General features: G+C 40.1%; 1 protein-coding gene across 2 annotated transcripts in view; it reads right to left on the bottom strand.

Moving 5' to 3' along the window:
* Positions 1-23847, bottom strand: part of LOC126457353 (maestro heat-like repeat-containing protein family member 1) — a 247734-nt gene that overhangs the window by 22040 nt on the left and 201847 nt on the right. For both annotated transcript variants that reach the window (XM_050093582.1, XM_050093583.1), the window contains exon 29: positions 9917-10079. In XM_050093582.1, the coding sequence (XP_049949539.1) occupies positions 9931-10079 (149 nt within the window). In that variant the 3' untranslated portion in view covers positions 9917-9930. The remainder of the gene's footprint in view (positions 1-9916; positions 10080-23847) is intronic.

The raw sequence follows: 23847 nt of genomic DNA, 5'->3' as shown, positions 1-23847 counted from the left end.
CCACCAACTTCTATTTCGCAGAAAGGCCACAAAGATAAGAGAGATTAGGGCTCGTATAGAGGCATATAGGCAGTCATTTTTCCCTCGTTCTGTTTGAGATTGGAACAGGGAGAGAAGATGCTAGTTGTGGTATGATGTACCCTCCGTCACACACCGTATGGTGGACTGCGGAGTGTGTATGTAGATGTATATGAAGTAAGCAAGGCAATGGATAAATCAGAAAGCTCTCTGTCTAGTTAAGGATACTAAATGGCTGATTATATACATACGTTTGTTTCTTCACTTTACATTCCCTGCAGATTTTTTTAGAAAACTAAGGTAATGTAGGTCACAGCAGGTGGGTATGCTGAATCTCTAACAAACTTAGCAACCCTGAGGGGCACTCTTAGACTATTTGTAGAGCACAAAATTAAAACTTGGCTTGTGTACAGTTCGATCCATTCATCGATCATATTTTTTACATGTAATACTTCAAAAAAATCTAGTGCTTTGAAAACAAATTATCATTTATAGTACCCCTGTTCATATAGTTGGTGCTAACTACTGTAGATTTGTCAGAAAGTTGAATCTAAAAGACAGGGCAAATTTCTGAACAAAATGATTCCCCTTACTCTGAACAGTCATCATATAGTATATAAAAATACTATGCTGCATCTAAAATACCTAAAATGTACACTTAAAAATTAGATAGGGAGTGCATTATTTATACAGTTCCTAGTCTCTTACAGAGCTGAGGAGACTTTTTATTCTGACCTCAGTAGGCAAAAAAAACCACACATTTGGCACATCTGCTGAAAAATAATTTAAATTCATCCTCTCTGAGTAAATGCCAATGCAATGCATTACATGCAATGAGGTATGGGAATGTATATTATGTACACTTTCTGCACTTTGAGAAGATACACTCTTATGCACAACTACAGCACATCAGACACACTGCAGAGGCTGAAAATGCAGCTGATCACAAATTTTCTAGAGGACAACAACACAGTGCAGTCATGGCTGACTGCATCTTTTAAAATATGATGGCCTCATGACAGCAGGGATAATACAGAAGCTCTGAACAACAGACAAACCATATCTGTTTCTCCATGATCTGCACTACAGCTAAAGTTTTGAATCACGACAATCAGATGCTGCAGATAAGTAAACTTTTAGTCAATAATTAGTTCCAAGAAGCTCGACTGTTCTTTGAAAATAATACAGTACTCCTCATGCTCGTTTACCACATATTAGCACTGCATAAAGTGTTTAAGAAGAACACAAAGATATTTCTGACAAGGGAAATTCCCCATCGCACCACCCTCAGATTTAGTGGTAAGAGGGCCCAGTGGGTCTGTCAAAAACTGAACACAGATCAAGCATGAAAACAGGAAGGCGTACTGGACTCTGAAAAAAAAAAGTAAAATAGAAACAGAGAATGGTTCAAGAACAAGAAGTGCCATATAGAACACACGGGAAGTCAAGTGGCACTGGGGGTAAGTGGTTATGGTGCTCGACTCCCAAGTAGACGAGCTATGTTCAAAACTACATCATACCACAACATACAACAAAAATCAAAGCATGCACGAAGCTTGCAATCACAGGAGACCAACTGTGCTGAATAGTGCCCAACTCATAGACAGCATATTGTCCAAACTCAAATTCAGTCTGACCCATCTCCTCAGAGTGATCACCATCTGCCTCTGACCACAATACTTATGACATTTACACAGTAGTATATTTGTCATGACTATCCTCATAACAGAATATGATTGGAACACTGAAATGGAACTATATTTCCACATTTAACAGCAGAGCCAAATTCACAAGAGTGATTTTGAAATGTTTATCTAAATTATCTATGAAATGTCTCATAAAAAACAAGAAGAGCTTCTGTGAAGTTTGGAAGGTAGAAGATGAGGTATGAAACTATGAGGACAGGTTGTGAGTTGTGCTTGGGTAGCTCAGATGGTATAGCAGTTGCCCGTGAAAGGCAAAGGTCCCGAGTTCGAGTCTTGGCCTGGCACACAATTTTAATCTGCCAGGAAGTTTCAGATCAGCATACACTCCACTGCAGAGTGAAAATCTCATTCTGGAAACATCCCTCAGGCTGTGACAAAGCCATGTCTCCACATTATCATTTCTTCCAGGAGTGCTAGTTCTGCAAGGTTCGCAGGAGAGCCTCTGCGAAGTTTGAAAGGCAGGAGACGAGGTACTGGTGGAATTGAAGCTGTGAGGACAGGTTGTGAGTTGTGCTTAGGTAGCTCAGATGGTAGAGCAGTTGCCCATGAAAGGCAAAGATCCCGAGTTCGAGCCTCAGTCTGGCACACAGTTTTAATCTGCCAGGAAGTTTCAAGAGGAGGAAAGTTTGAATGTACAGAGAGGTTACAATTACACTTTCGCTACTTGAGTCACGTAGATGGAAAACTATTTACCTTTTGGGTACCCAACTTTACAGGAATAGTGTTAGTATTATTACTTGCTGTTAGGTGCCATTACTGGTATGGAGACGTATGGATGAAACACAAGAATAAATATGTTACCATTGCAAACAGTCAAAATATGACTGGACAATGTGGGCTAAGCTTTACATGTAAAACTGTTTGATCGAGCCAACAGAAACAGTAACATTGCTCTTCTTGGGCATTGGTGCATTAAGGAAATATGAGGAGTTAGAAGAACATGATTGTTTGAATTAACTGGTGATTTGGTAATCGCTCCCAGGAGAGGCCGTTGGCCAATCGTACCATAAATTGCTGAAGTTACTGTTGCCATGGCTGAAAATGCTGGACGCAATGAGTGATCTTCGAGCTGTACTGAAGTTGTGTCACAATAACCGAATATTCCATGAACCACCATTCAAACAGTACTGCAAACAATTGTGAATTGGCAACTGTACGAATTTCACATTACTCACAGATGCAGACACTTGTAACATTGAGCAACATTTGTAATTGGGAATGTTAACATGATATGCAGTAAATAAATGTTACCCTTTCATGTGGAAATTAAAATGTGTTTCTTTCAATGGTTTATTCATTACTTCTCATCCACATTTCCTTACAAATTTTTGCACTAAGTTTCATTGTCCTATGATCACTCTTTTTTCCATGGGGCCTCTCAAGTAGCAAACCTTTAATTACAACCACTCTATATATTAATTGTTAATGTTTTTTCCGTTGTTTTGTTCAGAGTCCTTCCAAGGGCAGGTGAGGGCTTGTAGCTTGTGGAGACAACTTGATGCTACTGTCTTAGCAGACAGCGAATCATGGATGCAAGCTGCTGATCATCATACGGAGAAGACTTTACAAGAATGTTCCAGAATTAGAACACCAAAGAATCTACATTACACTCTATTAAAATTACTACATTCAATGCTTTGAAAGAAACTCATGTTTTAAGACAAGAACCGACAGCTTTGCAAGCACATGCATTATGAAAGAAATGAAGTACTGTGTCTTGATTACACATGGGCTACTGAATGTTAAATAAACAGGGAACTTAAAGATAATGTGAGATTCTTCTTTAGGCAAATCAACTGACTGTATACTAATTTGATTGGCTGTTAGATAAAATATTCATTTTAGACCTGAGCTGAAGTGCAGCTTATGGTGTCTGTGACTCTTCTGCCATGTGCTTCTGTTGGCAATTCACTGTCACTAGTTGTAGCCGATTGGTTGATGGTATACGGTAGCGAGTTATCACTCAAGCATTGCACAGCTTAAATAACTGTAAGTGCAATGAGCACCAATGATATTTATAATCTTGGTCATTACAAACAGTATTTTCAAACTTAAATTGCTGCAAGTGAAACAAAATACTATCTACCTTCAGTCACACAGCATAGAAAATTACAAACGAGTAATATGACTGGCTACCCACATCTGATTAATGACTGGTTGTGTTCACTTCCCACTAATCATCACAGAAAATGTTACCAGCAGAAGAACAATGGAAAAGCTGCACACACCATAACTGCATGTTTACCGGAACAGAATTTTATCCCAAGCCTGACACTAAAAGAAGACTGGACCTGACTAAAGGATAACCTATAAAACTAGGTCTTTGAACTTAGGAAGAAACATGCTATACAAAATAAAAAACACGCCCCGCCCTCACAGCTTTACTTCCGCCAGTACCATACCTCCTACCTTTTAAACTTTACAGAAGCTCTCCTGCGAGACTTGCAGAACTAGCACTCCTGAAAGAAAGGATATTGCGGAGACATGGCTTAGCCACAGCCTGGGGGATGTTTCCAGAATGAGATTTTCACTCTGCAGCGGAGTGTGCGCTGATATGAAACTTCCTGGCAGATTAAAACTGTGTGCCAGAGCGAGACTCGAACTCGGGACCTTTGCCTTTCGCGGGCAAGTGCTCTACCAGCTGAGCTACCCAAGCACGACTCACGCCCCGTCCTCACAGCTTTACTTCCACCAGTACCTCGCCTCCTACCTTCCAAACTTTACAGAAGCTCACCTGCGAACCTTGCAGAACTAGCACTCCTGAAAGAAAGGATATTGCGGAAACATGGCTTAGCCACAGCCTGGGCGATGTTTCCAGAATGAGATTTTCACTCAATATCCTTTCTTTCAGGAGTGCTAGTTCTGCAAGGTTTGCAGTTTTAACTTGCCAGGAAGTTTCAAGTTTCATATTGTGAAGCGATTTCTTTGACCATTTTTTACAACCAGCAATATCTTCTCATTATTTGTTTCACTTTGATGATGCCACAGTGTTCATCATGAAGTGTCCTCAGTTAGTTAGTTAGTTAGTTATGGGATCCATTGATCAATAGCACAGAAAACCGTTATGATGTGGAATGTGTCAAATGCACAAGAAATGCGCACAGGAAACAAGTTTTTTTTTCTTTTTTTGTTTACATTTTAGTGTTATACCTAAATATTTCTATTATCTGTCCCATTCCCTTAAATGGCACAAAATGCATATACTATATCTCTAGATTTATTTACTCATATTCAAGAATTCATCTATGGTATAGAAGGAGTTCTCAAGGGGGTATGATTTCAATTTGTTTTTGAAACTATTAGTGCTGTCTGTCAGACATTTTATTTCATCCGGTAATTTATCAAAAAGTTTTATAGCAGCATATTGTACCTCTTTCTGTGCCAAAGATAGGTTAAGTAAAGGGTAGTGTACGTCTTTCTTTTTTCTCGTATTGTAATCAGGAATGTCGCTGTTGATTTTAAACTGGTCCATGTTGTTGAGAAAAAATTTCATTACAGAGTAAATGTACTGTGAAGCAGTTTAAGGATTCCTAACCTTTTAAACAGATGCCTACAAGATGTGTGAGTATGAACCCCACACATTATTCTAACCAATTTCTTTTGAGCAGTGAATACCTTTTGCCCAAGTGTTGAGTTGCCGCAGAATATTATTCCGTATGACATCAGAGAGTGGAAGTATGGAAAGTATGTTAGCTTACTAATTTCTACATCCTCAAAATTTCCAATTATTCTAATTGCAAAAGTTGCTGAACCTAATTGCTTTAGGAGATCCAAAATATGAATTTTCCAATTAAGATTCTCATCTATATGTGCACCCAAAAACTTAGTATGCTCTACCCTGGCTACTGACTTCTTTTGATATGTTATGTTTATTGAAGGAATTACACTTTTTGCAGCAGAAAATTGGATGTACTGTGTTTTTTCAAAGTTCAGAGCAAGCCCATTCACAGAAAACCAATTAATAACTTTTCCAAAGACCTTATTTGTATCATTTTCTATCGGACTTTCTTTTACTGGATTAAGTGTCAGTTCAGCATCTTGTTTCACATAAGAAGGGAGGTCATACAGATATATCAAGAACAGGAGGGGATCCATGATCGAACCTTGTGGAACACCTAATGTAATTTCACCACAGTTAGATGAAGTGGCAAACTCCTTTGAATCACTTGAAGCATGTAAAGAGACTTTTTGCTTTCTGTTCTGTAGATATGACTTAAACCCCTCATATGCTGTTCCATTTATACCATAGAATTGTAATTTCTCTAACATAATGTCATGGTTCACACAATCAGATGCTTTAGATAAGTCACAGAATATTCCTACTGGTTACATTTTACTATTTAAAGACTCTATCATGTGGACAGTGAAATTGTATATTGTTGTCTCAGTGGAACAGCATTTCTGAAATCCGAACTGTGATTTACTAAGTATCCCATTACTGTTGAGATGGCTAACCACTACTGAGTACATTACTTTCTCAAAGTTTTTGAAAATGCTGTAAGCAAGGATACTGGCCGGTAATTATTGACATCTGTGGTTTCCCCCTTTTTGTAGAGAGGCCTGACAATGGCATATTTTAACCTGTCTGGAAAAATACCCTGAGTCAGTGATGCATTACATATGTGACTCAAAACATCAGCTGTAATTGCTCCACATTGTTTTAATAACTTGTTAGAGTTGTCATCTACTCCAACAGAACATTTATTTTTCAAAGATTTAATAATATCCCTTATTTCACAAGAGGTTGTTAGATGAAACTTAATCTGACTAAAATTTTTCAAAACTGACTCTTCCATGTACTGCCTGGCTTTTTCTTTTGAACTATTCTCACCAATTTTTTCTCCTACACTCAAGAAGTGAGTGTTAAATACATTGGCTACCTGTGTACTGTTGGTTAAGATGGTCTCATTCTCTTTAACAGTAATAGTACCTAACCCAGTGGTTACTTTTCCTGTCTCCCTTCCAACAACATTCCATATTGATTTTATTTTATTGCTGAGTTGTTAATTTCTTCTCTAACATACATATTTCTTGATTTCCTTACAACTTTTCTCAGTATGTCACAATAATTCTTATGGTTTAAAACTATTTTTGGATCTTTACTAGTTCTTGCTGTCTCATACAGTTTTCTTTTTCTTACTGAAGACACTTTAATACATGTAATAATCCAAGGTTTCTTTGAAAAGTTTGTGGTGTTACATTTAGTAATTTTCTTTGGAAAACAATGGGGATATAAATTTATCAAGAAATATGCTGCATTTATCATTAGCATTTGGCTCATTATATACATCTTCCCAGTTTAAATTTCCTAAACTTTCTCTGAAGTGATCTATAGATACCGGGTTGAGCACCCTCACACTTTTACTTAATGGTTTCTGAAGTGTACACCCTGTCAGGTTTTGTAAGTTAATAAAATTTTCCTTTGGCACGTAATGGGTATAATAACCCTTACGAAATATGTCTGCAGAAGTAATAAACCATGATTGGTGCTGATGGCAGTCCTATTAAAATAGGACTGCAAACATTTTTTGCCCTTTGGCAAATAGTTTGGCCGTTCATTTTCTAAATAATGCAGAATCATTTTAGTAGCAAATCTTCTCACGACTTCTCTAGTTTTCTGTGATCAAATAGAAATAAGTTGCAATCAGCAGTCTTCAAACATGTTAAATCTATCATGTGGACTGGCAAGCAACCTTGAAACTGCATCAATATTGGCATGTTTTTCTGTGGGACTTTACCTGATTTCATAGTTGTATCCCATTAATGGGATCGTTCATCTTCGTCGTCTCTGAACAGTCATAACTGACAGCTGTGTGCTTGAAATCAAAGGTTTGTGATCTGTGATCAGTTCAAACCCAATTCCATACTGTCATCGGTAAAATTTGTTGACCCCACAAATTATGGACAGTGCTTCTTTTCAATCTGGCTGAGTCTGATCTGATATTAATTTAAAATCTTGGAAGCAAAGGTAAAGGGTTTTTATTATCCATTCTAACATTTGTGAGAGAATACTGCTATGATTCCATATTCAGCAACATCTGTAGTTAATAAAGCAATTTGAGTTGAATCAAAGTGCACCAGTTTTGCTTCCTTGGTAATTTCCTTCTCAACAGTGAAAGACACTGTTTCTTCTTGTTTGGCCCATTCAAACGGTTGATTTTTTTAAAAAATATGAGTTAGTGGTCCAGTGATTTCAGAAAATCCTTTGATGATTTTACTGTAGTTGCATCTTCTTCCAATGAAAGATTCTAGTTCCTGGGTGCTCTTTGGACATGTCTTCTTTTTTTGCTTACACACCACTACTGATGGTTGCATTCCACCTACATCAGTGAGGTAGTCCAGGTATTTCACCTTGTCTTTGGAGCTTTCACATTTCTTCCTATTGCAACTGAGGCCATTTTCTGCAAGTTGTGTGAAACCACATTCAAATTCTTTATGTGCTCATCCACATTTGTTCTTGCGACATCTCATCCAAGCAATAGGCACATCCAGGTACGGAACCTTTAATTTGTTACACAAACTGTAGGTGTATTGTAGGAACACTTGATATGCCAAACGTTAGTCTCTGATATTTGAACAATTCATGTGTAGTATTGACAACAGACATCATCTTGGATTCTTCATTCAATTCTAACTAGAGGTATGCACCTAACAAATCTATTTTTGTGAAACATTTACGATTCTTGATTTTTTTAAGAGCTCTTCTGGCCTCAGATACTGATTTATTTCCAGCTATGGATCTACAATCACTCTGAAGCCTCCACAGAGTCTTACTGTTCCACTTGGCTTTGGTACAGCCGCAAATAGTATAGTCCATTGACTGGTTTTTTGCTGGTTTCCATTTTCTGTTATTGGCTAGCCATCTAATTTCTTCTTACTGATATGAGCCTGAAAAATTTTGTTATGGCTCATGTCCTCAATTTCACCACTGCTCTGTAGATATTACAAGTGCTTAAGAAAGGCTGGACAAGATTCATGATCCTGGCATATTTTCTTCTCAGCTTCTTTAAAGCTTGTTTTTATCACTGAAATTCAAGCTGAAGGCATTGAATCAGTTGGTAGTTTTTCACAAGGTGACAACCATAAATCGAAGCGAGAGTGGTCATAGCCTGCAAGGGAAACAGGGACTGTTGAAATTAAGTTTTTCAGGACAGCCCCAAGACGCACATAGTACGATCAGTTTCACTCTTTAATTTAACAAGAGCACCATCAGAAACTCTGGAATTTACAGTATGAAGTACAGTAATAAGCCAACAACTGAATTTCACACTCTAAAATGCAGAGTTTCTGATGACGTTCTTGCAAATTAAAGAGACAAACTGGTCATCATGAGTTCACCTTGAGGCTGTCCTGAAAAAATTAATAAATGCACACTTTTCTGAAGGAACAGACATTGTAAAATAAGTACAGCAAGCCTAGTCGGGCAAAACAACTATGATAATTCGACAGGGAACACATTTGTCTCATCGACCCTACTGTGGGAATCCAAGTAATGTTACGAGCAATAGGAGCATAGATACTGTGAAATACAGAGATTTGGATTGGTCTGGGACGTGTACATGGATAGCTGAAATGGTTAAGGCGACCACTCATGATAAGTGGGAAATCTGGGTACATGCCCCTGTCCAGCACAAATTTTCAGGTTTCACCAAGTGGCAATATTTCTATACTTAATACAGCTGATGCCAAAGAATTCACAGATGGTGAATAAATTTCATTTTATTAAAATGTAGAAAAGTTGTTGGATCTTTTAGATATGACGTGTATAAAAAGTAGGCTACTTACAGTTGCTGAGAATTTTGTGAAAAATGTACACTGAACATATTTACGATTTGATGAAGGTGCAATTCTGTTAATACTTGCACTCCGTTGTCACATAAGAGTAAATGAAATGACTAGGTAGCAACAGACTAGAACTTTCTAAACTCTCACTGTGCCAGTGACAAACGCTTTGTAGATTTTCCTGCTGCTTTATCTAGACGTTTTGAATGCAGGTTACCAGACACTTCTATCTTCCATGTTTCTTGCGTATATACAAATAACAATGGACTGATTCCACAATTAAAAAGAAAGAAATGAATCCTCAAAATCTGCAATATTTTGGCAGCAACCAATAACATCCAAGGACAGAAATCATGAAATTTTATACTTAATATACAACAAGCAAATAACTATGATATTGTAATTATTACCTGATTTCCAGATCTCACGAAATGAAGAGAGAGCTGAGGGCTTCCGCTGCTTTTGCTCGCACTTCCTGATTTTCATCTTTCAGTGACTGTAGAAGACGTGAACACACAGTATCTAGTGGTATGCTGTTGTTCAAGTCTAGTGGTAGATTTCCACTAAGTAACCCTGTAACCAGAAAGAGATGTGGAAAAGAAAGAACATAAACACTTGTTTTTAAATGAAAGTGAAGGCAGACATGCTTGCATTAAGTTACAGTAGAAGTACTGTATATATTTTCAGTGCTTCCAATAGAACTTAGTGTATATATGAGTAAACTTTCGGATGAGTGGTTTTTTTTTTACTTTGAAGATACTCTCTTCCTATACGCGTATACAATGCCTTTATCGACAAAATAAATGAATAAGCCATCATCCACACAATAATACAGTTATAAAATTTATTCTAATATTCTAATACTGTAGCTCATTTCATTCTGTCACAGTATTCAGTGGTCAGTGTTGAGCTGATGGGCATTGCAGGTACAGCCCTACATCCACAAGGCAGAACGGGCAAAAGTGGTACTCACTACCCATCACTCACTTCAGACACATTACAAAAGCATGTGAATGGCAGTTTGCTCAATCGGTATCACATGGTGTGCATTCACTCAGTACTTGGTCACCAGGTGAGTGGCCCAGCCATATGACTAAGGAAAAATACTTTATGCAGTTTAATGACAACATAGTGGCACTAATGGATTCAGCACGCATTGGAATGCACATTGAGGTGATTTTTCTTGTTGTGGGTTGATTTTAAATGATGAATATACTGCAAAAATGCCAAGCGTTTACTCATTCCCATGTAATAACAGTTACCTCCTTTTCCGAAATTCCTGGTTGCCATCTTGTTTTTTCTTGATGTTGCGGTCCTGCTATGCAGTGCCATGTATTTAATCGTGGACTTCGTTTCTGATTGCGAGGCGAGGGCTACAAGAGAGCTATAAGAGAGCTTCTACGTTTAAATAAGTCACTACGAAATCACAAAACACTGTTTCCATAATTATTATATTTTCAAATAAGTTATCAAATCACAACAACTGATAATTAAGAAAGCTTTTCAGACAACTTGTTCATACATGATGCATCAATGCTTCACCAAAACCGTAAGTTAGTATTTAAATTGAGATAGCATGGCATAGACACTATGTAACAGCATTCATGTTTCTTTAGCGCTTGACCATCGTTGTCACATCCCTTTCTTCTTTGGGGTCCACAGCACCCCCAAAGGATGTATGCTAAGTGCAAGTACCCCTCACTGGCCAGTCCAAATTACACACCCGTCATCACTTTCTGCACTGTGCCTGCATTTTTCTTTGTCATATCTGCACATAAATGCCAACAAATCCAGGCATAGTAGGTGCTCTGTACTCTACTACTAATAAAAGTCATATTTTTCACACATACATCTTTCATCGGTCTACTGAAAGAAAGCGAGACGAGTTACCAAGCTTTATAGCAAACATGTACCACTACAATATAGAATTAGAATTTCATTTAACACGTCAATTTTCTATGGAGAATGTGTTCATATATAAAGAAAATTGAAGTGATAATCGAATACTGAATGTTACTGAAGGTCACCGATTTAGATGTGGAGCTGTAAATTTGTATGAAAGAACAGCCAATGCTGATGAATAATGGTTGCGTTCAGTCTGCTGCTACAAACATACTGACATTGAGCCTTTTTTTTTCTTGAGGATGGGGGGGGGGGGGGGGGGTGGGGGTTGGGGAAGCTTACGTTTAAAAGCATGACAACAACTTATAACCCAGCTTCAACCCCTCTACACTGTAAGCTTCTGTATACAATCCAAGCAAATTGACTAGTAGGACTCGTTACAGTTAATATTATCAAATGGAAAACGGAAATGCCATGCGGCTAGGGCCTCCCGTTGGGTAGACCGGTCGCCTGGTGCAAGTCTTTCAAGTTGAGGCCACTTGCGTGTTGACGGGGATCAAATTATGATGATAAGGACAACACAACACCCTGTCCCTGAGCTGAGAAAATCTCTGACCCAGCCAGGAATCGATCCCAGGCTGTTAGGTATGAAATTCCATCGCACTGATCACTCAGCTACCAGGGGCGGACAATATTATCAAATAAAATGAATGGAAAGAGGAAAAATTCACAAAGGTGTAGTGGTAAGCAGAGATGGGCATCATTCAAATAAATTTCTCTCCAGATAATTATTTAAATAAGTAGATCAATCAAAAAGATTTATTTACAAATAAATTACTTGTAACTTAAATAATAAATGACACAGAATGCCCATGTACTTCCTTTGTTTACATCTTGTACCACATTCTGTAACTAGTGTTTGTTCCCTTAGCTCAGTGCAGTTTCTATTTGGATAAATAACTTACTGATGGATTTGTAATGTATCTAAACATAAGGAAAGAATAAGTAGTCCTATTTTTCCATTTTGTTTTGACAATAAGCTTTATTTATCTTGTAACAGCTTGCAGTAAATTCCTAGAAAATACAATCTGTGAAATAGCAAATGAAAGTGCACGCCACTTAGTTTTTTTATATACAGCTTCTTCTGTCTATGATGAGATGTTGAAAGCGATGTTTGCACAGAGCAGACATAACAGTGTTCTGTAACAGAAATGCTTACATGGAAAATATAGTTGCCAATGTTGTTAAAATGAAACTTTTTTTTTTTACTTATTTCTCTGTGGAACTATGAAAGAAGAATTACTGATGAAGAAAGGTTTCTGCATGACTGTACATAAAATCACGTCTGACCACTGAAGCCAGACTACACGGAAACAATACAGAACATGTAGGATGGAGCAGACCACAATTAACTCAGGAACTGAAATACAATGAACTGCCAAGATAAAAGCCGATCTTCACTATTTCAAACCCACTGGTCCAACATTTATGCAAAAAAGGCAATATATACAAATGCTGACACTGTTTGTGCAAAAGATTGGAGAATTTTTACCTATGTCTCTTTCATTTTCTGTGAGGAACACCTTAAAACAATATAATCACATACTTTTTATTCATTAGATTAGCAACTGTACAGGGACTGTACCTGTTTGGTGTTTTAAGTATTATTGTTCATACTATTGTAAAGAAATTCATTGTTCGCATAATAATGGCATACATTTTCTTTCTTGCCTGATACGAGATCGGCAAGAAAATAATAATAATTAAAGCCCAGAACGAAATCCGCAAAGCAACAATAAAAGGAAATACAAAATGAAAAACTAAGAGAAAATTTACATAATTATGCAAATGAGCACATCAGTGGAAGACAATAAAATCTTTTTACCTGTAGCTTTTGTTAAATTTAAATCATCATTATTGTTCATGTAGCTGTCATCTTGTTGGTTTGCAGCATCAGTCTTTTCATTTTGTTCATTCATGCTAATTGTTTCTTGTTCTTGGTTTCTAAAATTCTTACCATTCATTTCATTGCTATTTTTAGTTCCATTTAGTTGAATATATTTACATTAAATATAAATGAAATTATTGTAAGTTTTATTCAGTTTACATAAAAAGTTCTAATATGCTAATTGCATGCAAAAAGATGGATACTGTCCCTTGACTACAAATTAAATGGCAAAACCATCATTCCTTATGAGCCTGTCAGCTTCTGGACAAGTGGTTCTCCAACAAAATGTTAGAGGAAACAATTTTGAAACTGTTAAAAGGAAGGAAAGCAAAGATCTACTACTATTGAATCTAGCTACAGAGCACTAACGATTACAATAACTGGTAATACTTAGTCGTACCTTGCCTTCCCCATGTGCGCAAGTGCCAGCAGCCATTTTGTTGTGCGCAGTTAGCATATTAAAACTATTGTTGAAAACTGAATATAACTTGCAGTAATTTAAACACACACACACACACACACACACACACACACACACACACACACACACACACACACACACACACAAAATCACAATGGGACTACAACAAGTAACGAAATAAATGGAAATAATTTTAGTAATCAAGAACAGGAAACGTAAAATGAAATGACTGACATAGCAAACCAACAAGATGACAGCTACATGAGCAACAATGACGATTTAAATTTAACAAACACTACAGACATAAACATTTCAGTGCAGACAATAGATGAACTGCTGACACAATGGTCAACAGAGAGTGCTGTTTCAGCTATTATATTCAGAAGAGGAATTGCAGCTGGTTCTGAAATTTGTGACAGTCCAGTGTCGCATGAACTCTAAAACATTTACAGGCAAAAGAACACCCCAAATATCAGCAAACTTCACTTTGCATCAGCCAAGTAGCATGAATGAGATGGTATAAATTTTAAAACAAATGTTTACAAATATGTCACAGGATCTCAATCAAATTTAACAAACATGTTGAGCAAAGTTTGATCAAAATTTTAAAGATATATCAAAAGCTTTCTATCAAAAATTTTCACAATTACATGATGAACACAAGTAAACTGTGGGTAGGTTGGATGAGACCACTGGAAAAAAAATTGAAAACAATATATGACAAGCTAGCTTGGACTTAAATACAGACTTCAGAGATACAATCACTTTGTAATGAACTTCCCAACAAAGTGAAAAAAAAACTCTGAAGATGTAGGGTTTACAAAACTAGAACAAAAACACACTGACAAAGACATAAAGAAGTTGAATGGCCATGCAAAACCCATGTAACTGACATCGAAAAGCTGATGGGCGAAAATAAAATAAAACTGTTACTGAGGTGGATGTGGACATCAAAGCTACTATACACCAAATTTGTTCCGAACTGGCCACTGGCAGAGTTAGTTCAAACAAAATCGTTGATGCCAGAAACACACAGGCGAACATATCAAATGAAAGAGAAAATACAATTTCACCCAGGCAGTTTCACAATGTCAATGAAAACGGTATAACGAACCAATGATGCCAGAGACTAACGAAATAAAGTAGCCCCTCATTGCTACACATGACATTACCGCACTCACTGGATAAAAGTTTATTAAAATATTGGTAATTTCAGGCATTTTCCACAATGTCAAAAAAGGTTCACCCTGAAATTTTTATAAGAGAATTCGGCAACATTCTACCGCATAGCTGGACCAAATCACAAAAAATACATTATGTGGTAGGATTCACCCAAGGAAATGCACTGTCCTGTGCTGCACATGTAGCACAAAGTTGTCAAACGTATGAAAAGTTTGAGCAAGCCATTTTAGAACAGTTTTGGAAGTGGCAGTTCACCAGCCTCAGCACAGAGGCTTAGTATGGGGCTTGTTCTGAATGCCCCAGTGGCCAACTGAATCCCTTCATGGCGCACCACGTCCAACATCTTTAAATAACAGTCTTTCAGACCCATACACCGTGCACCCATAATTGAGCCGAGATTGCATAAATGCCCTGTAAAAGTGGAGCAGACATGCCCTGTCTGCTCTCCATGTACTGTGGCTAAGATATTTTAAAATACTTAAAGCCTTAAATGACCGTTGTTTCAGGTCCGTAAGATGTGGTAACCACGTAAGATTAGAGTCAAATGAGTGAGGCCAAGACATCTCAGTCATTAAATGTAAGAAGAGTGTTCCTCATCCTCAACTCAGGAAAGTTTAAAATGGAACAAGAATGATTAAAAAGAACACACACACACACACACACACACACACACACACACACAGAGTTCTCGGTGGAAAACTTAAAACCACTCTTCTGCACTCATCCATCCAAACATCAAAGAGTTAGTTGCAAATGACATGTTGTCATTGTGAGGCTTGAAAAAGAGCAAAACACAGAGAAGTCAGCCACAAACAATGAACACTGGACAGGATTTATCACTATGGAAGTAATGTTATTAATAGCTATGGCGAAGACAGTCACACTTAAAACACTGCCTTGAGGGACACCGTTCTCCTGCTCAAAATGATCAGACAGGACGTCACCGACTCGGTATCTAAAATATCATGGCAAGAGGAAGAACTGAATAAAAATGGGAAGACAACCACAAAAACCCAATTTGTGAAGCTACTCCAGGATAAGATGCCTCCAAGTAGAATGGTAGGCCTTCTCGATGTCAAAAAGTATACCTAGAAGGTAATGCCAGTGTAGGAAAGCCTGTTGTATAGCAACCTCCAGGAGAGCCAGGTTATCAAAGGTGGAGCGATACCTCCTGAATCCACACTGAAAGCAACTTGATTCCAAGATCCAGACAAGGTGGCGGTTGACCGTCTGCTCCAAGGTCTTCCCCAAGCAGGTAGTGCGGGCAACACTATGGTAACTACTTGGGTATGTATGGTCTTTCCCAGGTTTTAAAAGAAGAATTAAAATTGCCTCGCACCATGAGTCAGGAAAGTAACCTGACACCCAAATGGCATTAAAAACTGTGAGGAGGATATCTTTGTTTCATCTTGTGAGTTGACGCAGCATACTGTAATGGATCCTGTCATGAACAAGGGATGTGTCATGAGCCACAGACAATACAGAATCCAGCTCCCACATGAAAAATGGGCAGTTGTAATCATCAAAGGTGGACCGGAAGTCCAAACTACAACTCTCAGCAACCGCTCTATGGTGCTGGAAACCTGGATCCTGACTGGCTGTTGCAGTAACTGTGGCAAAATACGCCACCGTAGTCTGGGCAATATCTCACGGATTGGTGTGGAAAGTGCTGTTTCCCATTACAGGAGCCATGGGGCTCCTGTCTCCCTTCCCAGAAATTCTTGACCAGTAGGGAACCATTCCACAACTGCTTAATAGACTTCAGACTTCCAGGAAGTCCTTCGAAGCCTCTATGGATATAGAAGAGGGACACTTTTTCACACATCCCCTCCTTCCTCTTAATGACCATAAACACATTTTGATTTATGACTCCTTGTGCCCTGTACCATAATTCAACTGATGCAGATTACCAGGAGCGCTAGCCTCCCTCATTCGTTTGCAGAACTGGTTGTGAATACTCCCAGGCAGTACACCCTTCCCACTGGGAGGAGGAGATGATAATTTCGAGAGTTCCATCTCAGTCCCACACAACAGAACTTTTGGTGGAATAATAAATGGTGTTCAGGAACTGTTGCCAAGACCTCTTCTTGCTCTCTTGAATAATTCAGCGACTCTTTGCCCTTACCACTCGAAAGCCTGCAAGATTCTCTGCAGTTGGCCGACACTTGAACCTACACAGAGCTGCATGCCTGGTCCTGATTGCAAAGCGGCATTTGGCACTCCGCCAAGAGACAGGTTGCCTATTCTGTTGTCTCATGGGCTGTGGAATGGATGCTGCAGCAGCAGGGTGGATCATTTTGGTAATATGATCCACCCATGCCTCAACCTTCACACAATGTTCAAACAGGGCACTGAGCAGTGTGAGAAAGAGCTGGAGGGCAAAGCAAGAGATCAATGGCAGAGAATGACCAAGCTGCTGTGCAGAAGTGAATGCTCTGTCCTGCATTTAGCAAGTATGCACATAATGACACACGAAGCCTCTCAATTGCTCTACTCCTGGGGCAGGTAGTTGAAGAGCCCCAAAGCACATTGTGTGCATTAAAATCATCACAGAGGATGAAGAATTGGGGGAGCCATGTAATTAGGTCTGTTACGGCCTCTTCATCAAGTGCATCCTGTGGGGACAAGTAAAGGGAACATATTGTCAATGGATGACACACATGCACTGATACAGCAACTGCTTGTAAAGTCATCATAAGTAAGCGAGGCGAGGAGTGGTAGTCGGTACTGATGAAAACTCCTACGCTCCCTCTAGCTGTCTCTCCACTCAGGTTGTCCTTTTTGTGGAGTACATAGCCTCGTAGTTCAGGGCTGTACAATTGATGGAAAAGAGTTTCCTGGAGACACAGACACAGTGGTCTACCCTGAGATAAGAGCCGGAGATCTCCCACATGCGTCCTGAATCCCTGCACGTTCCACTGTAGGACGGGAGCCATTTCATCGATGTGGTTTTAATTTACCCCTATCTTTGCACTGTGGAGGCGAAGCACTCAGAGAGCAAGGGGGAGTAGAGGAGCTGCCTGGATTCAAGGGATCTAACTCCATGATATCCTCCTCAGTCAGTCAGACATGAAACAATGAAGTCTGACAGTGCTCAGGACAGCTTTTGACCTGAGTATCATGAACCTTTTCCTGAACCCTGGCCCCTTCAAGGATGAGGGGGAAAAGCGGGTGTTGAGAGGCACTCTGCATGTCGTGTGTGCTCTTGACACTCACTACGGAACTGTTGCTGGTCTTTTCTGTGGCAGCTGCTTGTATTGCTTTACCCTTAATTGTTTGGCTTGGCATGTACACTTGCAAGAACAGGTGCTGATGGTGGATGGTCGTACGCAGGATGACGTCTGCATCACGGTGTCAACCTAAGGAACAGGTTTCTGTGCAATGGACACATAAGAAGTGGTAAAGATGGGAGGCTTCATTGCCTGATATTGTTGTTTGGCTTCAGCCTAGGGGATTTGCTTGATGAATTTTAGTTCCCGAATATTTTGTTCCTCTGCAAAGACAGGGAAGTCTCGGCTCCAGACTGGGTGGCTCCCAGAGCAGTTAATGCAGACTGGGAGACGGACAGTCAATCCCAGCTTCATGGGCTGCCTTTCCACATTTCCAACAGGTCGCTTAACCCCCACAATTCAGTGTTGTGTGACCAAAGTGCTGGCATTTGTAGCACCGCATAGGATAAGGTACGTAAGGCCTAACCCTAGGTTGGAGGAAGCCATGGTCCAGTCTTCACGATGCTGCCCTCTTGTTCCTGATCAGAGGGTGGCATTGACCGTCCCACCAGGGGATAGGTTCTTTCTCGGGGAGCTTTGAGGTCTACTGTTGTAGATGCATGAACAGCACAATGGATTATATGAGGGTTGGAACTTTAATAGTGGCAACTATTTATTTACAGCTCATACAAAATAGATACATGTTTCAAAGTTTAACTGACCTTCAAAGTAGTCATTAGCATTGTGTATAACCCATTGCCAGTGATGTGGAAGTCTTAGGATACTCTTAGCAGTGCCGGTTGTATTGACAGTTTGAACAGCACGGTCTATTGCCCGACAAATTTGTAGTAGTTCTGAAGAGAATGCTGTGAAGTGTTTCCTTCAATTTAGAAACTGAGTTGAACTCACGAGGGCTTACGTCAGGGGAGTGCAGTAGGTGGTATAGCACTTAGCAGCCCCATCAGTCAAACAAATCAGTATCAGCTTGCACTGTACGTGCTTGAGCATTGTCCTGCAAAATGATGGTCAGGTCCTGCAGAAAGTGTCATCACTTCAGTCTCCATGCTGTTAATTTTTGGAACACAACCTACGACCAGCTGGCAATCACACACTCAAGAACTCAACATCTGGGGCTTCTATTGTTGGAAACCCAAAGCATATGTTGTAGATTAAGACCCACTATTAATATGAGTAGCTAGGGACATTATCTGAATCATGATGGTCATGAATTGCTGTGAATATGGTAATTTTCAGCAACACATGGATGACACTCAGTACTAGTTGCAAGCTGGTGAGGAGTTGGACAGCTAAGGTGAGGAATGTGTTACTAATAAATAATGCCACTTCACTCTTAGTCCCATAGCTGATAAAGGCACCTTTTCCATATTTCAAGTATAATGCACTGTGCTTTGAGAGTAGGTATTAATGAAATTTTGGGAAGGTTGAAAATGACTAAGCACTGAGGTCACCAGTCCATATTTTCCTTCAGTAATCAAAGCCTGAAGGTATCCAGGAGAAGAAAGAGGATGGACTATGATCTCTCAGGTACTTTGGCATAAATGACTAACAGTGTGCTTCCAGGTGTTCTGCCAAGTTATTTTTCCATCTTATGCATAATATTTCAATGGCCAACCCACCAGTCTTCTTCAGGTGACTATGAGTTTTGCAATTATGCATATGAGTTTTGCCATTATGCATACTCACTGGTGCCACTCATCAAAATATTGTGCATAAAACAGATACAAAAATTTGGCACATCCAGATACACACCATTAATAATAACGGTCTATCTTTGCAGCATCATTTGAGGCAAAGGTCCAGGTTAAAAGCAGAAGGTTGGTTGGTTGGTTTGGGGAAGGAGACCAGACTGCGTGGTCATCGGTCTCATCGGATTAGGGAAGGATGGGGAAGGAAGTCGGCCGTGCCCTTTCAGAGGAACCATCCCAGCATTTGCCTGGAGTGATTTAGGGAAATCACGGAAAACCTAAATCAGGATGGCCGGACGCGGGGTTGAACCGTCGTCCTCCCGAACGCGAGTCCAGTGTCTAACCACTGCGCCACCTCGCTCGGTCTAAAAGCAGAAGGAAGGAAAGAAAATGAAAAAGGTAATGAACAGTAATGAGGTAGGAGAGGTGTGTAGTCTGAAGTAAACAGAGGACCCCCCCTCCCATTCCCTGCCTCCCCTCCCCAACCTCCCCCCTGATGAAGTCAGTGGCCGGAGGTAAACTACTGCACCTGATTGGCATTCCGCCCAGTCAGAATGGGGTACAGCCTTAGTTTTCAATCCACAGAGGTTTAAAAAGTTAAAATAATATTTAAGGTAAAAAACAAAAGGTAAAAAGCAGCACAAAATTGAAAATACCACGAAGAGGGTCCATTTGTTGGTCAGGAGCAGCTACACAGCCAGTTCAAAATTTAGTTGAGGCATAAAAACCACAGATAAAGTAAAGGTTAAAAAAAATAAGCTTATAAATGTAATAAATTGCTGGAGGCATGTGACATCCACTGGCCAGAAGTAGCTGGAGGCCCAATGGGTCCAGTGTTGCAGTGGGAGGCCAAATTCCACAACCATCTGGCAGCTCTCCATCACTGTAGAATACTGGCTGAATGTTCAGGTCACAAAGCAATGAAAAAGGAAACAAGACCATGATGGCAAGCTTTAAATGATTGTATATGAACTACTCTCTCAAATAACATACAAAAACCATATCCACCTCTTGGATACCATAACCCAACATTAGAGAACAAGAGATGTCAAGCTTAAGTTGGGAAACTAACAAGATATGGGACGCCAACAGAGGGTTGGATCTTCTCATCTGAGAATGTGAAAATGAGAAAGTTAACAAAGGGTAGTAGATTTCTGTCACAAATGGCAAAGGGAAGATCGCCATGTGGTTAAGGACTTCTTTATGGTACACAGTTTGTTTGTAGTGACCACAGTGTTCCATTCATCATGAATGATTACAATGTCTGTGTTTATACAGTGTATGTATCTCCACATTACGTATCTTCCATGTGTGTTCTGATGATTATAGGCATGGTAAATATTATGAAATGCATTCGCAATTTGCCAATCTGGACTAGTGTCAGCTGTCTGCAACATATGAAAATTTGTGCTGGACCATGTCTCTAACCCAGGTCCTGATTTCCCATTTATTGCGAGTGGTCATCTTAAGCACTTTGGATATCCAAGCACACCTCTAGCACTGATCCAAACTCCATGACATGTGGATGTCTGGATTTATGATAGAGGAGTGCTTGAATAGCTGAAGCAGTTAAGCCAACCACTCATGGTAAGTGCGAAATCTGGGTTTGAAGCTAAAGATGTAGTTACAGTGACCAGAATCTGACACAACCTGAAACGACTCAAGAACCCACAGAAACGGTCCAAATGCGAGTTGTTGAGTATGAACAGGAGGACTGTAACAAGAGGAAAATGGGTAGTGGAGATGGCACAGTAGAATAACCTGTCAAAATGAGTAATCCAAGAGCTAAAACCAAAGCCGTAGCGATTCCCGAGACCAAAACAATGATGCGTAGATAGAAAGATCCAAGAGTGAAATGAAATCACAACTCAAGACAAGAGTCACTGCACTGCTAGCTTTGTAGTGTGCCCAGCAACATGGGTGTGACTGCTGTCAATGATACAGTTGTGAAGCTAGTGTTTGCAGATGTAGCAACGCTGCCTGGAGGCCATCACCAACTTCCATGCCCTTCACCAGGCTTTAAAAATCACCACACTGCGACATTAGATCCCTTCCCACTGAAATGGGCGCATAGCGCCCAAACTGTCTGGACGATGAAACTTCCTGGCAGATCAAAACTGTGTGCCGAACCGAGACTCGAACTCAGGACCTTTGCCTTTCGCAGGCAAGTGCTCATTCTGTCTGGACGATGTTTGGAAGGTGTTGTTGTTGTTTTTTTTTTTTTTTTTTTTTTTTGGCATGGTTAGTGTCCTGGGACTTAAGCCCACTGGCTGGTGGGAGGAAGTGGGCAAGAACAGCCGAAGGTGAAGAGGCTGTGAAAGACACGGGCAGAGTGGGCTGGTGGTAGACACAAAGGGAACATCTGCACACCACGGCCTCTACATCCTTGTCTGGACGGTAGGCATGTGACATCATGAGGTTTTTCATCCTTGATGTACACCAACGCCTGCAATGGAAGAGTTGTAGCCCTGAGGGCATCAGGATGATAAAACAGTGAACAGCTGTCTCATCATCAAGCACAACAACATCGGTGATGGCTGACAGACAGTGGACAAGGCAAGCCCATGCCTGGAGATCCAGACCGACATTCTTTGAAAAACATGTGGGCCACACATGGAGCACATAATGCATGAGGTGCTGTAAGAGAAAGTCATGGCAGGTATCAGCAGTGCTTCTAACAGCTGTAATGGGACTGTAATGGGAAACCATATAAGGAGTGTCACTGCTCCAAGACTATATGGAAAAATGAGAGTTCCTGTTGGTTAAAGGCTGGATTTGGTCGTGTGTGTGTGTGTGTGTGTGTGTGTGTGTGTGTGTGTGTGTGTGTGAGAGAGAGAGAGAGAGAGAGAGAGAGAGAGAGAGAGAGATGGATTGGAGATCTGCATCTGTGCATTGTGCTTGGGCTTGTATTTAATGGCATAATGCAGAAGCAGAGGAAGAGCATTCCATTCTGGAGCTGTTGGGCAGTCCACTCTGGAGGCTGGGAGCACAAAAAAAATGTTCAAATATGTGTGAATTCCTAAGGGACCAAACTGCTGAGGTCATCGGTCCCTAGGCTTACACACTACTTAAACTTATGCTAAGACCAACACACACCCACACCTGAGGGAGTACTCAGACCTCCAGTGGGAGGGGCCGCACAATCCGTGACATGGTGCCTCAAACTGCGCGGCCACTCCGTGCAGCCTGGGGGCACAGTTGGAAGAGCAATACCAGCAGGTTGTGGTCTGTAGTGAGTGTACACTTGATCCCAAAAGGGTAAACATGGAACTTCTTAATTGTGAAGATAATTGCCAAAGCTTCTTTCTCTATCTGTGATTAGTTCTTTTAAGCAGGTTTCAACTTCTCTGACACGTAGGCAATCAGCTGCTCGGTACTGTCATCATTCCTGTGCACTAGCACTGGACCAGTGTCATACGGAAAGGCATGCACAGCCAAAACCAGTGGACATAATGAAGAAATCAAAGTTGGTCAACTGCAGGACAGATCCTGGTATCTCCATCTCTAGGGTTTCCGTCTCAGTAGCTTCCTTTGCTAACCAATCTTCAAAATCATTTCTCAGAATCCCTATATGACTTGGTGTCAAGAGGAATAAAACTGAGCTTCCAGTACCATGGATGGGAGAAAGAAGATCGTATTGGGTCAAAACCAATGGTTTTCAAGAACAGCATTGGCTTATGGCCTGCAGGCTGCTTAAAGTGTCACTACAGACAAGGAAATTTTCACGAGGGCAAGTCCAGGTATAATGAAGGGCTAGGATAATGAGCTCTAATTCTGCTGTAAAACACTGCACTCAAGTGATAGTGAGTGTCGTTTATGGCACCCCAGAATGTGAGAAGGCATAGCTGATGTCAACAACTTTTGTGCAATCACTATAGATGATTGTTGTACACTGAAATTTGCCAAGAACTGAGAGAAATGTGCTAAAATGCAGAGCCGTCTATGATCCCCTTTAGTCCAATGCAAAAATCCAGCTGGATCATTGGATGAGTTAATCACCACAGTGGGGTTTGAGAAGGTAACCTGAAGAGGG

This window comes from Schistocerca serialis, chromosome 2, assembly GCF_023864345.2.
Source record: "Schistocerca serialis cubense isolate TAMUIC-IGC-003099 chromosome 2, iqSchSeri2.2, whole genome shotgun sequence".
Classification (NCBI taxonomy): domain Eukaryota; kingdom Metazoa; phylum Arthropoda; class Insecta; order Orthoptera; family Acrididae; genus Schistocerca; species Schistocerca serialis.
This window is presented reverse-complemented; position numbering and strand designations above follow the sequence as displayed.